This window comes from Dromaius novaehollandiae, chromosome 4, assembly GCF_036370855.1.
Source record: "Dromaius novaehollandiae isolate bDroNov1 chromosome 4, bDroNov1.hap1, whole genome shotgun sequence".
Taxonomy (NCBI): domain Eukaryota; kingdom Metazoa; phylum Chordata; class Aves; order Casuariiformes; family Dromaiidae; genus Dromaius; species Dromaius novaehollandiae.
In genome coordinates, this window is record NC_088101.1 from 75,285,532 (window position 1) to 75,301,737 (window position 16,206).

A 16,206-nucleotide genomic window follows, 5' to 3' on the forward strand; every position below is an offset into this window, starting at 1 on the left:
GTGCGCTCTGAGGCGACTCAAAATGGCGGCCGGCGCCCAGCGCCCAACGGCCGCCTCCCCCCCGCGCCACCCCGCCCCTCGCCGCGCAGGCGTCTCCTCCCGGCGGGCGGGGCCTGCAACGGCCGCGCCGAGCACGGGGAGCGGCGGCGGCGGCGGCGCGGGGGGCGGCGGCGCCGGGAAGGAGGCGGCCGAGCAGCGGGCACCGGAGCGCGGCGGGGGGAGCCCGGCACCTGCGCCGCCGGCCGAGCCCGCCGCCAGGTGTGCGCCGCGCCGCCCCTGCCGCGGGGGCGGGTGCCATGGGAGGCCCTGCGCGGCGCGGGGAGGGCGCCCGGCGGGCGGGGGCTGCGCCGCCTCACCTCCGCTGAACCCGCGGCCTCGCCGCCACTCCGCGGGCACCCGAGCGCGACATGGAGCACCCGCCGCCGCCGCCAGCCGCCTCGTAGCGCCGCGGGAGCAGCCGCTGCGGGGAGCGTCGGGCATGGCCCGGCGTGAGGAGAGCCACGGGAGGCAGCGCTGCCCCGGTGAGGCGTCCCATTCCTGTTGGGCTCTTTCCCCCCGGGGAGCGGTCGGAGCCTGCGGGGGCGCGGGGCGGCACCTGCGCGGGCGGGAGGAGCGAGGCGGCCCGCGGCGAGGGGGCGGCAGCCGTCCCGGCTCCCCGGCCGCTCCCGGCTGGACCCGCCGCGACCATCTTAAAAGTTAGAGGGGCGGCTCGGCCCCGCTGGGGCATCGCGGAGCGACTCGGGGACCGCAGGGAGCGCGAGCGTCGCTTCCTGGTGCCTTGGAGAAAGGCACTGCTGGGCTTGTGGGCTTTTCTTTCTCTTTATCGAGGCCGCCCGATAAGCCCTGTTCAACATTGTGAACGTTTCCTACAGCCTGCGAGAAGGAAGCAACTTTCATCTCGCACTCTCTCTTTTTAATCCGCGTCCTTTTAGGTGATTTCCAAAGGCTAAATAAAACTTCATCGGGAACTCTGTGGACATAGCGTAAGTTCAGCTTCTTATGATCCTGCCCCTTGCTCAGGGTGATCTCGGATTTTTCGGAGCCCTTGGTAGGGGAAAAAGAAGCCCTGTAAAACTGCTTCCAGCACAGAGGCTTAGCAGAACACTGTGACTCATTTATACTGCCTGACATAGCAAAAAAGTGGAAAAAACGTGAATATTTCACTTAGGACCACTTTCCAAATTTTCTGCTCAAAAGCCAGGTTTGTAAAGCTCATGCTTTATGGAGGCAGCTGGCTGAGAGTTAGATAAATGACTTCTTAATGAAAAAATCCCAAGTAATTTCTTTTTGCTATTAAGGTTTTGGCAGTGATTACATGCGTAGTGTTAATCACAGTATCTCATGCTTTGCTTTCTAGCCTAAGGAAATTTTCTTTGTTGAAAATGCTGTGACTGTGAGAATGTGACCGTAGCAATTTGAAATAAGAACTGCTTTAATAAATTGAACTGTTTTTGATGTATGTTCATGCGTGCTGAGGTCACCTGCAGTTGCACTTAGTAGCAGTGTTCTCTGTTTCTTGTTGTGTGCAATGAAGAACATTAAGTTCATAAAGAGTTTAAACCCTTCACTTTCTTCTTTACTGCATCTTTTCTTCTTGAGAAGAAAAAAATGTTACAACTTTGTAACTAAGAAATTCCTTGCTCTAAAAATCAAAAATACATTTTTTGCAGGCAGAAGTAGCAGTGTTGAAGAGACAAGGTGATAATTCTGCCTGTTCTGTAAATAATTGCCTAAAGCTTCCCTCTAAATAAGTCAGTTGGCTAAGTTGCAAGGCAAGCCACAGTAAATTTAGAAGAATGTGACTTTTGTTGGCTTCTTCCTGATCTTTGTTCTAACAGTTTTAAATTTACAATAAAATGGATAAAAGCCATTTTATTCTATATATTAGAAATGATCAAATGTGACTTCTTCCCTCTGCATGGTTGGGTGATACGAAAAGTCATGATCTGTTTGAGCTCCTCTGGTGTTGTCAGAACATGCCTTCGGACATGCCGTGATCAGAATCTCAGGAATGTAAAACTCTACGGATGGCCGTACTGGGTCAGACCAAAATCCTACCTCACAGGCAGAAGGATCTACCTAGGAGAAGCCTAAAATCAGGCCTAATGTTCTTATTTCCCTGAAGTTCCAATATTTGCACTTCTGGGACTTCCTGAGCTATACACGGTTTCTTTGTGCTTAGGAATCCTCAGTGAATTTTCCTTTCATGAACTTAGGATAACGTAAGCTTCTGGCATCCACAGCGTACCGTGGCAAGGAGCTCCACAGCTTGACTCCCCGCTGCGTGAATAACTGTATCCTGACATTAATTCTCAACCCAGCTACAACTATCTTTATATGGTGCCCCTTAGCTCTTATGTTGGAAGAGTAAATGATCTCTACCTCCTTGTCGTTGGTGACCTCTGTTTTATCTTTATATCTCCCTTCCTGTTGTCGTCTACCTTGATAGTTGCTCTTATGAGATCATGATTCTCGTAAGACGTAGGATGTTAAGGAAGATACTACAAATCTCACTTTTATTTAAATATATTACCATCTAAACAGGTCATGGGGATTGTGAATACTGTGCAGACAAAATTGCCTATTTTTGCTCAACAGTTTGTAATGTTAATGTTATGTCTGTAATAATATTACAATAATGTTATGTTAATGAATGATTTATGGAAAGAAGTTAGTATTAGAGCACGTGACACTTAGAATATTTGACATCATTGTCAAATCTATTTATCAGTGAGGCAGCTAAAATAAGTCTAGGAAGCTAAATATCACTTTACTTTTTTTTGTCTTCAAAGAACAATTCTACAGCAGCCTAATGCAAAACGAATCAAGGAGTTAAGTATGTCTTCAACAGCTGATCACCTCTCAAGCTTTCATTTAAAGCCCTCGATGGGTATACTTCAAAGCTACCCACAGTTTCACTGAACTGTGTAAAACCTTTGTAGTTTGTTATTGCACAATTTGCTCCAGCAGACTAGCTGTTACATACTTCTGCCTTTGCTGATTGCCTATTTAAAGGAACTCTTCCTGTTAAATTTCCTGCTTAAAAGATTACCAAGCCCAGTCAAAAGTTTCACTACCCTGCATGGGATTTTATTTTCATTTCTCTCTGAGCTCTCTTGTTTACAGAATTTTTGAGTTTTTGAGCTGCTGTATTTGCTGGCTCTTCACAAGGCCGCTTGAATGCTTACAATTTGTAAGTTTAGTCGAGAAGAGCCATGTGATTAAGCTAAGGACTGACTGCTACTGAGGGAAATCATTGAGCAGAATTGAAGGCGGTCAGTAGAGCAACTCATTATGGGAATATGACTGTGCTATTTACTCAAATGTTCTTGGCTGTTTAAATTTCTGAACTCGGTTTTCTGGCCTGTATTTTCTAGATACGTTAGTAAGTATGAATTGTGGTCAAGCAAACACCTGCACCCTTGCTTTTAAAATTCTATAGGGTGTGTATATGCTTTAGAGAAACACTGGAGCTGGATGGGCTGCTCATTTAAAGAGCAATACAATGTGTATGAAGGGGTTGGTGAGTAAGGGGAGGAGAGCAGTCAGACTTAGTATAGAAAAATAAGTGAATCCAAGGAAGGAGGTCAAAGAACAAGAGATGCAAATGTTTACAACAATAATTATATCTAATGCTTCCTATTACATCATACTTATACACTTTAACTGTCATAATCAACTTGATACAGTAGATTAATTCGTTGCCTGTATTCAGGAAACATTATATAGGTTTTTCTGTTTGCTTTTGCTGGCCATTGCAGTTTTAATGCACTGAACAAAGAGGTTGCTAATGTATGAAATGTATATGATAACTAGCTCAAGAAATCACTTCTTCAAATCGCAGGGCATTTAAGCTTTTCAAACCATGGTAATGCAAAAAAAAAAAAAAAAAAAAGTTGCCATAGCAACTCTTTAAGAAAAGTGTGCATCTTCACAAATGTTTTAGTCAAAACAGAATACATTTGAAACCTCGCTTGTCCGAAGGACTAGACGTTGGTGCAGTAATTGATTTGCATGGGTAGTACATAGTTGGCCCTTAGAAAGTTCTTAAAATGTCTGAAAGATGAAATAACCTGAGGGGTTTTTACTTGCCTTTTTCCTAAACTTAAAGTGGATTGAACTGGAGTGATTGATCAAATAGGCCAGCTTTGTGTAGTAAGCCAAGGAGTTGGCATAACATGAAATATGTTTGGTCTCATGAACTTTTCATGTAACTAGAAGCTCATCAAAAAAGTCTTTAAGATTCAGACAAGTAGAATATGAGTTCCAAAATATGTTGGCTCAGAGTTGAGAATGAACAGTGCATAAACCTCCTAGTGGAGAACTGTCACCTTTTAATTAAGTGTTATGTTTTGGTGAGAATAGCAGACCAGAAAGCTGGCTTCAGGAGTTGGAAGTAAATCTGTTTAAAAAGAAGGCCATTTGCAGGAGGGGAAGAGTATTCTTTGCTCCTTCACACTTAGCACAGAAAGTGTTTCAGAGTGAAGAAAATGAACCAATATGTGTGTATTTCTTCTGCCAACTGCAGTAGAGTAATTGCATTGGAAACTTCAGCTGAGTAGAAGGTAACAACCATTTTGTTTGTATGAAGCTGTATGGAAAGAGCAGAGGTATGTAGTGTCATAATAATAATTATGTGCTGTCTTAAAGGGTCAGTAGCAGTTCTGGGAGCCAGGGCAACAGTCCCAGTGATAATCCAGTTTTATGAAAAGCAGAAGCTTATCCACCAGGACAGTGCATCTAATCTGCAGCTCTTTGAAGGTCACTCAGGTTTAGACTGTAAGTGGGGCACTGTTTGGATTAACTGCCCTGTTGGCAGCCCTTGGAGGGAGAATGTGAATGTGTACTGCATATATGAATTACAGTGATCTCTATGAGCAGTAAATACAACATATTTCTAAGTGTCAGCTTTACTCTGCGTGCACTGATCAAGTGCATCATGTGTATTCTCAAAAAGTTGGCTATATGAATTTAATTGCTGGACAGATTCTGCATCTAGCTTGATACAAAGTTCGTATACTATGCATTCTGTTTGTGATGGATTTCTTGTCAGTTTTATGGTTTCAAGAAGAATGCTAAGAAATTCTGCTTAAATGAACCCTTCAAAATTTTAGCCTAAATTTTAAGTATGTAGAGACAAGCTTTATAGTCCCCAGACATCAGTAAATATGCAGTCATGGCTATATAAAAAATCAGTTTCAAATCTTTATCTTAATATTGACATGGAACATTAAAGTACTGCAGTCTTAAGTAATTTCACTTTCAAGAGAGGTTTATCAAGCAAACAAACGGCTTAAGTAAAGGCTTTTCATGCTTGGCATTTTCTAGAAGCTGAAATTAAGTTGACATTGTCCTACTTGCTCAAAGCTGGAGGAAGAGATAGATCATCTGCAAGACAAGATGAATAACTTCAATTAAAGAGCCTAATTTATGACAGTACTCTGTGTGTATGTGTGTACAGATATATATATATATAAAAATAAAAAAATCTCTCCTTACAACCTCATAATCTTGTTCTTTCTTTTTAACCAGTTACTGCTTGGTCCAAGACAACTGATGTAAATTTATCCAACTCCTTAAATGGTTTGAGCTTGATGGGAATTCTGGATGCAAGAGTGGGCAGCGGTATCCAGAGTCTTCAAAACTTCAATTCAAGGGCCCCAAGATCTCTCTCATTGCCTGAGTATGGGCCTAGCCAACACTCCAGTGCTTTAGAAGATTGTCATAGCCTTAAATCTGTGGATTCTGGTATTCCAACTCTAGAAATAGGAAATCCAGAGCCTGTTCATTGCAGTGTGTTAAATGTGAAGAGAAAGCAGTCAGAACCTGAAATTGTGCCTGACAGAGCTTTTCAGAGTGCATGCACACTGCCATCTTATGTGCCTCCACATTCTCTGACTTCTGAGCATGACCATCCTGTGCGAAAATCCTCAACTTTTCCAAGAACTGGATATGATGGCGTCAAACTTTATAGTCCAACTGCCAAAGCTCTGAATCGAAGTGATGATATCTCGGTCTGCAGTGTTTCTAGTCTTAGCACAGAACTGTCAACAACTTTATCAGTTAGCAATGAGGACATTTTGGACTTTGTGGTCACAAGCAGTTCAAGTGCAATTGTGAATCTCGAGACTGATGAAGCGCACTTCTCAGATGTTACCCTGAATTCCACTAAAGAGACCAGTGATCAAAGCCAGCAAGAGTGTTGTCAGGAGACAGATGTGGATAGTAAGCTAAAAATATTGGGACCTTTTACTAACTTCTTTGCCAGGTAATATTTTTGTAAAATATATTTTAACAATGAGAGTAAATAAGGCCATAGAAGAAAGATGTTGTATGGTATTTCACTGAAAGAGATAACAGCTTGTTATTTCAATTTGAGCTGATATTAACATAATTTGTTTTGAGTAAGTAGGCAAATATTGCTAGAGACTAAGTCTTTGAATCCTGCTCTGTATTACCTTTAAGATATATGGAAACATCTTAAAGTTTTCCTTCTGCACGATTGTAGAAGGAATCCTGGGCAAGAGTTTTCTTCCTGGCCTCTCGAATGTGCTTTTTGTCATTTTTGCGAAGATCCTTAGTCTTGTGTATTGTAAACAGGCAGATGTAGATAGAGTACATACCTGTATTGAAGAGTTTTGACACCTAAGAAATAAGAAGTGGTCTAGTAGTGCTGGAGTATTTTATTAATAAATGCAAACATACTACTTTTATGATACAAATGCTTGGCAAACACTTACATGACTACTATGATTTTTCCAGATCTTAGTGATAATTTTGTTAATACTTTGCTTCCTTGATTTTTGTATGGGGTTGGAACATGGAATTTTGTCACTGTGTTGTTGAAATGAAAACATTTGCCACTCAAAGCAGTTACATGACCTCTTCTAAACATAGCTCTTGGATGAATGATAATGTGTTTTAGATGCAGATCTCAATTAGATAAATGGAAGTTGTAAATGAGGAACAGAATTAATCTACTTTTTTTCCCTTCATTTAAGGCCTTGCTAATGCTTCTTATTTTTAGGATATAATGTCTAAAGTATTGTATAGTTAGAAAAAATATAGAATAGAGAATATATTTCTATAGTATAGAAAAGGATCTAGAAATAAACTAAAACGTCAAGCAGCATTGGCTATAGCTAACCTGTTCTGTTTATATGATTACTTCAGCTAAGCTCTTTTTCCTCTTCTAAATTTTTCTTTGCCTGAGGTGAACAGGCTGATTAAAAATACCTAGGTAAGTGGCAAACACTCTTCTTTGAAACGCAGCCCTAATTGCAAAACTGAAGAGAAGCTGCTGCTTTAGATCTACTAAACTGGCTGAAGCCTTGATTGGATTTTATTATTATTTTTTTTTCTTATGTTCAAGTTTCAGTAGAGAGTGTGGTGCAGTGGACTTGACTCATCAGTCATGTTTCAGCTGTTAAAGCTTTTGTGGCCCTCTGTCTATGTGTTGTCATGGAACCAGACTTAATTCTGAAGCAGGAGGCTTCTTAGCACTTCAAAGCCTGCAGAACGCGAACTTTTGTTATCCGTTTTGCTAGCACAAATGTTAACTCAGGCAAATGCTGTCCTTCAGCCTGGAGAGAGCACAGTGGAACAGGCACGTGAAGACCCCACTCAGAGTAGGATAATTAACTGCTCCTCCATTTTTCCCATCCAACAAAATAAAACCATCTGTCCAAGTTCTGTTCTAGTGTAGTCTCTAGGAATTTTGCTGGTGTTACAGAAACTGAGGTACTTAATAGACTAACCTTTTTAACCTGAATATTTGGAGGTACTCTGGATTCAGTTCAAATTGGATTGTCCCCTTTAAAGTTCAGACTGCTCTGTCTGGCCTTTAACATCCAGTGGCCTTTAATATCCACTTTCTGGTCTCTGTTTTGGAAACAATAGAGCTACTCACTTTCTGTCTGTACTCCTGTTCCATATACCCACATTCCATATGTCTGTTCTCTTATCTCATGCAAACTGAGTGTGAATTTCACAGGAGTTAAGCAGAGAGCTCCTGAATTTCTGTTCCACAGGGAATACTGTATACTACTTAAGCTGTGGACATTGTTGAGGATCAAAACATGCTGTTGCCTGTCTAGCTGATATTTGAAATCTGCTCTTCATGTGTCTGTTTTTGCTTCCTCTATTGTTCCTATACAGTCCCTTTTCTGTTGAGTTCCTGTGGCTTTGCTGTGCTCCTCAGATTCCCAGGGCTAAATGAATAGTTCAGAAATGGGCTCGGGCCCTGCAGTGTTTTGTTTGAAGGTAACTGACTTCTAAGGGCCTTCCCACCCAGCTGGACCTGACTTGGGTGTCCAGGTTTTGTGGGGCAGGGCTGCAGGGGAGGGTGTCTCGGCCCTAATCTGCAGACTCAGCTCTGGGATTCCGCCCGGTAAAGGGATGAAGTATGAGCTAAGGTGAATCTGCCCTGTTCTTGCTTCAGCTGTTGACACTTGGTAAAACGAGAAACCTTGTTCTTGATCTGGCACCTGGGCTGGTTTTGAACCCTGTCCAGCATCAGAGAATTTGTTGGTTTCTCTGAACTAGTCAAGACTAGGCTTGTTCTGGATTGTCAGTTAAGATTTGCTGCTGCCTATGGACATAATACTGACAAAAATCAGATGCCTCCAGTTGTTGGTGAGAACTGGGGGAGAAATTCTGAGGGTCACAGTTAGGGACTCACACACCTAAGTCACTTAGATAGCAATTAAGACTGAATCTTCCATAATCTCAAGAAAATGCTTAGAAAAGGCTTTGTTTTGGAATGTAAGATTATTTCTTAGCACTTCATGGTTTTATTTTTTCTCATGAGAGAAATGCATGCATGCACAGGCAATGCGGATGGTGTTTTGTATTCCATATTGGTTATGGTAATATTTGTAACTTGTTACAAAATGTCTGTGTTTGCTTGAGGCTGCACTTGAAAATTGTATTACAGTAGAGATTGAAGAAAGTAAAACCCTGTTGGTTAGTTGCCTGTCAGCCTCTGGCACCTTCAAGGACACTCGGGAATGCAGTGTTCCTGCCCTACCTTCTCAGGCACGATGATGAAGTTTTCCTGGGCTACTTTTCTGACTCAGTTGCTGTCTGTTTGGCAGCTTGAGACTTTAAAAGGTCTGGTTGTTCCCTCAGGTTGTTTCATGCCTCTTTGGGTGTGACAGGAAGATCCAAGGTGAGAAAAAGAGGCTGCTCTGCTGCTTGTTTACCTGTAGCCTTCTCCTTGAAGAGCTTAAGGCATCACAGGTACCAACGACCTGTAGTATTAGCGCTTTATCATTAGGCTCCAAGTTAATACATGAAAAAGAAATATTGCTTCTGAAAGTATCTGAAATGCTGACAAAGCTGACTGACGACTTGGTAGTTTAAATGTTAAGTGTATCTGTATCAGATTTAGAAGACTAGATTTTTTCCACCTGAAGTGTGAGCTTGAATTAATTTTCTTCCTTTAAATATAAGTAGAAAATACTTTGAGAAAAACTGTTGTTACTGATTTGGAGACTGAAGAATCAGTGGCTTGTCTGTCTCTTCTTTACCCTAGTGACCCACAGTGGTGTAGGTTAATGAATGCTACCTTTGGACTTTTCTTCTGTACAGTACTGCTGAAACATACGTTTTTAAAATGCCCTTTTTTCTTTCCTTTTTTTTTTTTTAACAACTTTGCTGAGTCAGGAGCATTATGATCTTGCTAAGTTGTGCCTTTTATTGTTTTAGAAAGTGAAGGTGATGCTTTTTGTGGCCACACAAACAGTTTTTGTAGGATTATGTTTGGTTAAATAGTAAGCTGTGCAGTTCCTTTCCTTTTTAATGGAAAACAAGAATCTGAAGTCTTTACTTAGTCCATTTATTTGTTCAGGAATCTGGATCTTTTATTCTTACCAAACTGCTCCTAAAATTTTTGATCCAGATGTTCTAAGCAGTAGCACCTTAGGAAATTTTGCAGAGAGTGAGGCTATACATTAAAGAAAGGGCTTTAAGAGGGATGGTATCCTTTACTCTTTCCGAAGAACCTTTACATTTCTGAGGGAAAAGTTTTGAAGCAGGGTTGGCATCCCATGCATTAAAAAAAAACAAACGAGGAGGCAATTTGAGGACAGGACTGAAGTATGTAGGAGAGGGACAGAAAGAGCTGGATGCAGTGCGGGGGACAATACTGGTACCCTGTTTTCTAAATACAAATGAACAAAAAATAGCTGAACTGCAGACGGAGCTGTCCAGAAGTTGAAATAAGGAACTCTAGAAATCCAGTCTCTCATGGAAGGAAACTATAAAGATGCCCCATGCTGCTTCACTGACCTGCAGGAGGGCTAGGGCTCACTCTTCAGTGCTGCTTGCTGACTGCAGTTGCCCCCCAGAGCTTTCCTCTCCCTCCCTCCTGTCAGAGGGATTAGAGGAATTTAGTTGCAGTTCCCTCCCAGCCCCCCCAGCATGCACGCATACATGTTTTTAGGGGCCTTTTGAGCTGTCTGTTGCCAATAATGAGGATTTAAAACATTTGGGAAGAGATTATGGGGAGAGAGGAAGGCAAAAAAGCTTATGTTTCAGTGGTATAGAGAGCATAAATTGGCCATGAGGATCCACGTTAACAGATCAATGCTGGGAACAGTATTTCAGCAGCTCATGGGGCACTCGGATGCGCTCATCTGACAAGTGCTTCAATTTTGGCTACAGCTTACTTGAAAACCATCTTCTGTCTGCTGGTAACAATAAGACTAGTGTTCCACCCCTGGTTTATACTTACTGTTGTATGTCAGTGTGGAACAAAAGAAAAGTTATGGAAATTTTTCCAAAAAAAAAAGACTTATTCATAAAGCTAATCTTGTATACGTGCAAAGTGAGTGTTGTGCAAACATAACAGCGTATTAAACCTTTTCTTTTGATAAAGATACAGTTTTCAGAATCCCTGCTCTCTAATTCACTGTATGAAGTTATGAACTTCGTCATGTGGCCAGTTCTACAGTAGGTGTTGAACTTCAACTGGGCACATTAATTTTAATCCTTCCTTTTCCTTTATCCATGGAATAATACAACTTCTATTTAGAATTAGTGATCTTAAATTTGCATTCAATCTTATTTGAGAGGCTCATCTTCAGAATAAAGGGAAGTTGCTTTGGGGGATAAAATGTGCTTTATTTAGACTCCTGTTTGTGAGAAACTTTTCGGTTATCCAGTAGCAAAACTGAAGAGGCCGATTGAAGTTGTTTCTTCATTATGGAAGTTAAATGATAATCCGCACAGCAGTACTTTGAGTCTTTGTTTGTTTCCCTTCAGTAATAGTGCAAAATTTTGTAGTAGGTGAGGACTTTTATTTTAAATAATTCCTTCATGATCACATGTAGAAACAAATGTATGTTTCTTTTTTAGTGGAAGCATTGCAAAAGTCCCAGATGAATTTGTATTGTAGGTGAGTGTTGCATATTGCTTGCAACACTCAGCTGTAATGCGTGTTTTATTTATTTATTTTACATTTCATCTCCTCCACCTCCTGTGTGAGGCTGAAAACTTGCAGGAGTGCAATTCTAAGTGTTCTACATCTTTGCTTTGGATTAGAAAGAATAAAGACTGTATACATTTTTAACAGATGTCTACAAGACTTTAGGAACTAATTTAGATGAATGAAATTAAAGTCTGGCTTCATTTTGATTCATTGTCTATATGAATGTTCAGTGAATGAGTAGATTAGTTGGACTTCATATCTTCAGTTAATTCACATGGACTTTCCTGATGTTTCCTTGTGTTACAAAGAAGCTGTGGGTAGAAGTGGGTGGGAATTGGGGAAGAGGAAGAATAACACTATCAGCGCAATCACTGCCATATGACAGTTTCTCTCTCTCTCTAGATAATCAAAATGCATTTAATCTTCAGCTGACTCTTTTTCTCCCTTCCTTATCAGTAATGTCAACTGCTCTAAGTTATTGCAAGTGCAGAAATCATAAAACCCACCATTTCTCTGACCTTTAAGAGTACTTAATTCAGGGTAGACATTGTGAAGGAATGTTATGTACACTTAGTGATTCTGAAAATGGAGTGAGCAAGGTGAAATGATATAGATATCTGTAGATATCTGTTGGATTTTCATCTCAGAATTAGTAGTTTTACAATTCTGGCTCATCTTGATTCTTGACAGCTACCTCCCTTCCGTTACCAGTCTTATGTAATCTGTGGGGAAGTTGAAGTCAAAATTAGCTCCGATTTTTTAAAAATGTCTTTATAAAGGCTGAAATGAGAAATAGTCTGTTAATAAAATTCTATGTAGTGAGAATACAGTGAATACATAAAGACTTGTTTGATAGTACATGAAGACCATAAGTTTTCTGGAGCAGGAATATGTATTTTTTTTATATCTTGCTCCAGATATTGTGAGTGCTTTTAAATGCTGAGTTTGCTGGCGTGGCAAACTGAGAAAAAAATATAAATGCTTCCTTATGAACTATTAATCTCAATTTGGATATTAGTTGTATTGCTGTTTTAAGAAGATATCCATATTAAGTATCTCTTCATAGACACCAAGAAAAGAACATCAAAAGTTTGCAAAGCATATCTTAAAGATAATTAAAAAAAACAGTAACTAAGAAGCCATTCACCCTACATTCACAGCTGACAGAATACATACGAGAACGTGATAACAAATGTGAGGTGAGATGAGGTATTTGCTTAGTGTTTGGACTCCTGTTTGTGAGCCATAGCCTTTCCTAAGTATAGAATCGCAGAATAATTTAAGTTGGAAGGGACTTCTGGAGCCGACTGGTGCAACTTCCTTCCTGCTCAAAGCAGAGCTGACTTCAGCATTAGATCATGTTGCTCAGGGCCTTGTCCAGTCAGCTGTGAGTGTATCCAAAGATTGCCACAACCTCTCTAGGCTTACGTGGTCCAAGGTTTAGCCTTTACCACTCTGTATGGGGGGGGGGGGGGTTTGCTTTTGTCCAGTTGACATTTACCTTGCAGCAACCTGTTGCTTTGCCTCTTGTTCTTCCAGTGCATCTCTGAGAATGGTCTAGCTCTGTTTTCTCTATGGTGCTATTGTGCACCTCCCCCCCCTTTTCTTGTTGTCCCTTATCCAGGCTTAATGAAACTAGCTCTCTCAGCCCCTCCTTGTATGTCATAGGCTTCAGCACCCAACCATCTTAGTGGCCATCCATTAGACTACCTCTGTTTTTTGGTATCTCTCCCTTTTACTCTAGGGACCCAAAACTAGGCACAGATATAGTCTCACAGGTACCACGTTGAGCTTCTAATCATTTTCCTTTGTCCTGCTGGCTATGCTCATGCTAATAAATACAACATAGTTTGTGTTTAGTCTTCGTTGCTGCAAGGTCTTACTGCTGACTGAGGTTTAGCTTTTTGTTTATAATGACATTCCATCTTTTCATTCTGTTTTTGATTTGTGTGACTATAGTACTTCAGGTCAAGGAATAAATCTGCTCTTAGTCTCTGGGACTGGGATTTACGGTTATTCTGGTAACACTGGCTACCACTGGGAATTTTGCTGACCAGAAGAGGACTATGATGTATGGCTGAGTCTGAGTTTGAAGTGTTGCTTCTATAGGGGAGTCCCAATTTGCAGGAACTCTGAGAATTCCACAGAATTTGCATGGTAAAGTGGCACTGTGCATCGTGTACATGCAGAGTAGTTCTTGGTTTGCTACGACCAGTCTTAACTGCTAAACATGCAGGATTACTATCTGACTTCTATCTTCAAGTCTTTGACACTTCAGCATAGGCAACTCTGCCTTGTTCCCCTCTGAAATGAGGGGCATCTCTAAGAAAAAAGTTCTGAGCACCTTTTTGATAATGAGTATGCCAAACCCTGCCTTTTTTCGCCTGAAACCAAAAGAATTCCAAGTTACCTTATTGTAAGCTTTCAGGTATCCTGCACTGCAAAGTTCAGTTGAATTGTATTATTGCCTCCCGCAGCCACTGTGGTGATCTTTTTTCATGCCTGCAATCTGTTTCATGTGCAAAGTGTTGTCATCCTGGGTTCTTACTGAACATACCAAGTGTGCTGAAGCGCATGTTGTTGGAAAACTTTAGTTATAAAATGTGATAGGGATTTATGTAATGTGATTTGTCATTAGTTACCTCTTCCGTAGGCAAGTCTGCTTCAGGCTAAGCCTGGCTCTGCTTCTGTTGGATTTTTTTTTTATCCATAAACTAGTCATTGTTCTTCCTTTACTTTGACCCTTGGCAATCTCTTTTTGAGATAAAAATCTGCAAATTCTGCTTTCATATGTGCCTTTGGAATCTTATTCAAAGCCTAACTTTTAGTATATTGGGGTAGGTTCTCCACCATAGCAAAAATACCTGGACTTTTTGATGTTCTATTTTTTTGTTATTTATTTTAGTTATTGTGTGCTTTTCATATCTACTTCTGTTTGACGCAAGGGGCAGTGGGAGCATTTGCTTCATAAAAGTCTCTAGTCCTCTAGTTAAGTCCCTGAGGACAACATACAGGAGGGTCAGAGCATAAAATTTGCATGCCTGTAGCTGTATTAGCCTTCTCTATATTTTCATAACTACTTAAAGCCAACCAAAGCATGAGCAGGATGTGGTAGGGACATAGAGTTTTTGCTCTCCTTTGTGGCTGCCTGTGTCTAAGTTAGATTAAAGTGACCATGGAACTGTGCCCTCTTCCTCCTTTGGAAAAGGGTAGGTTGATTGAGAGGTGATCTAGGGCGAGAAGGGGAGAATGCAGGAACCAGCAATCCTGGCATCTACAGAGTTATTTCTAGAAACTAGTATTGCCTGGTCACAGGTACCTGCTACTGGCTTTTACCCTTGTGAAATTGTAGATTTAGGGCTCAGGAGACTTCTGATGACTCTTGACAAGAGTTCCTTCCTTCCATTGCCTAGTCCTCATGATCTTTTGTGTGTTAATGTCTTGTTCCTCTCCTAATCAGGTAACCAAAATTGCTATGATAGAATGCATTGCTGATTTTTTCAAGTTTTTTTCTTTGCCTCTGGAAATTACTTAAGTGACCAGAGTGCAAATTTGGAATGTCTAGAAGGATCTTTTCTCTTTATTGAGGATAAGTTATGAAGGGTGTGTTTAGTACAGCATATAAAAGGCCACTGAAGGATGAGGAGAAAACAATTTCTTATACCTTTTGCCTAAATTGCATAATGATGTGAGAATGTTTAGTAAACAGTGTTAGCTGAATTTGATGCCTTGCCAGATAAGATTGCTAGACATTTTTGCTCACAATTCAACAAATATTTTGTAAAAGTTCTCTTAATATAATTTTTTGCTTAATAGGTGCCATACATTGCCTAAAACATCTTGTCTCAACATAGATATTTCTGTATGCCTTATGGAATAACATCTGTGGAAGACATCTCTTTTACACTATGCTTATGTGCTTAACATGAAACCCATAGGTTTACATAGCTCTTATGCACAACATCTCCTTACTGTCAAACTGTGTAGAAAGTCCGTTATACCCTCTGATTTGGCTGCCTTTGCAAACACCAAGGAGTTCACTTTCTCCACATGTAGTTTGGAGTTATCTGGAAATTTTAAGAGCTTCCTCCAGAACAAATGGAAAGAACTCAGACTTGCCCCTCTTCCTTTTCTACTTCTTAATAATATACACAAGTCTGATATTCATTCTTGAACTGTTTTTGAAGATAATTTTGTTATACAAAACCTGAATCTTCTGAACTTTCTCCATTGCCCATATTTTTCATCAGCTCTGTTCATGAGGCTGGATGTGCTCTTCCGGTTGTTAATTCACACGGCTGTTCTAATTGTTCTATTGAAAATAACCTTCTGGATTGGAAGACTAAAATTTGAATGTCAACATGTATCTTGGGAGCATGAAATGTTGTATGTGTCCTTAGCATTCCTATTCTAACAAAGACTTATTTGCTCTTGCAAATCAATTTTGAATAACTGCTGGCAACAAATTACATTAGCATATATATGGGTTGGATCAGTAACTTTCGACTTAATTCTCATGCATGTTTTTTTATAGCAACTGTCTGTTTAACAGTGAGGAACTCATTTAAATTCCAGTATATTTGCAAAAATGATCTTTATTCTTAGCCAGCGTTAAAGTAGTCTGCCACAGTGTAGGTTGTGCCGTCTCTCTTTTCCCTTGTTCATAACTATCATTCCATGCTGCGTGCCAGTAGTTCACATACTGTGGTCTGTGGAACTTTGTTTAAGAAGCAGTGTTAAAATAGCAACAACAGAACAGTTAAATCAAATTCAGG

The 16,206-nt window shown here is 40.6% G+C and overlaps 1 protein-coding gene across 3 annotated transcripts in view; it reads left to right on the forward strand.

Annotated features, from left to right (window-relative positions):
* Positions 1-16,206, forward strand: part of TBC1D14 (TBC1 domain family member 14) — a 70,943-nt gene continuing 54,737 nt past the window's right edge. Inside the window, exons 1-3 of one of the 3 annotated variants that reach the window (XM_064511466.1) lie at positions 1-521; positions 4,651-4,779; positions 5,533-6,268. In XM_064511466.1, coding sequence (XP_064367536.1) covers positions 23-521; positions 4,651-4,779; positions 5,533-6,268 — 1,364 coding nt within the window. In that variant the 5' untranslated portion in view covers positions 1-22. Of the gene's footprint in view, positions 522-964; positions 984-4,650; positions 4,780-5,532; positions 6,269-16,206 lie in introns of those variants that run through there. The other 2 variants (XM_026121925.2, XM_026121926.2) reach the window with 2 other exon arrangements.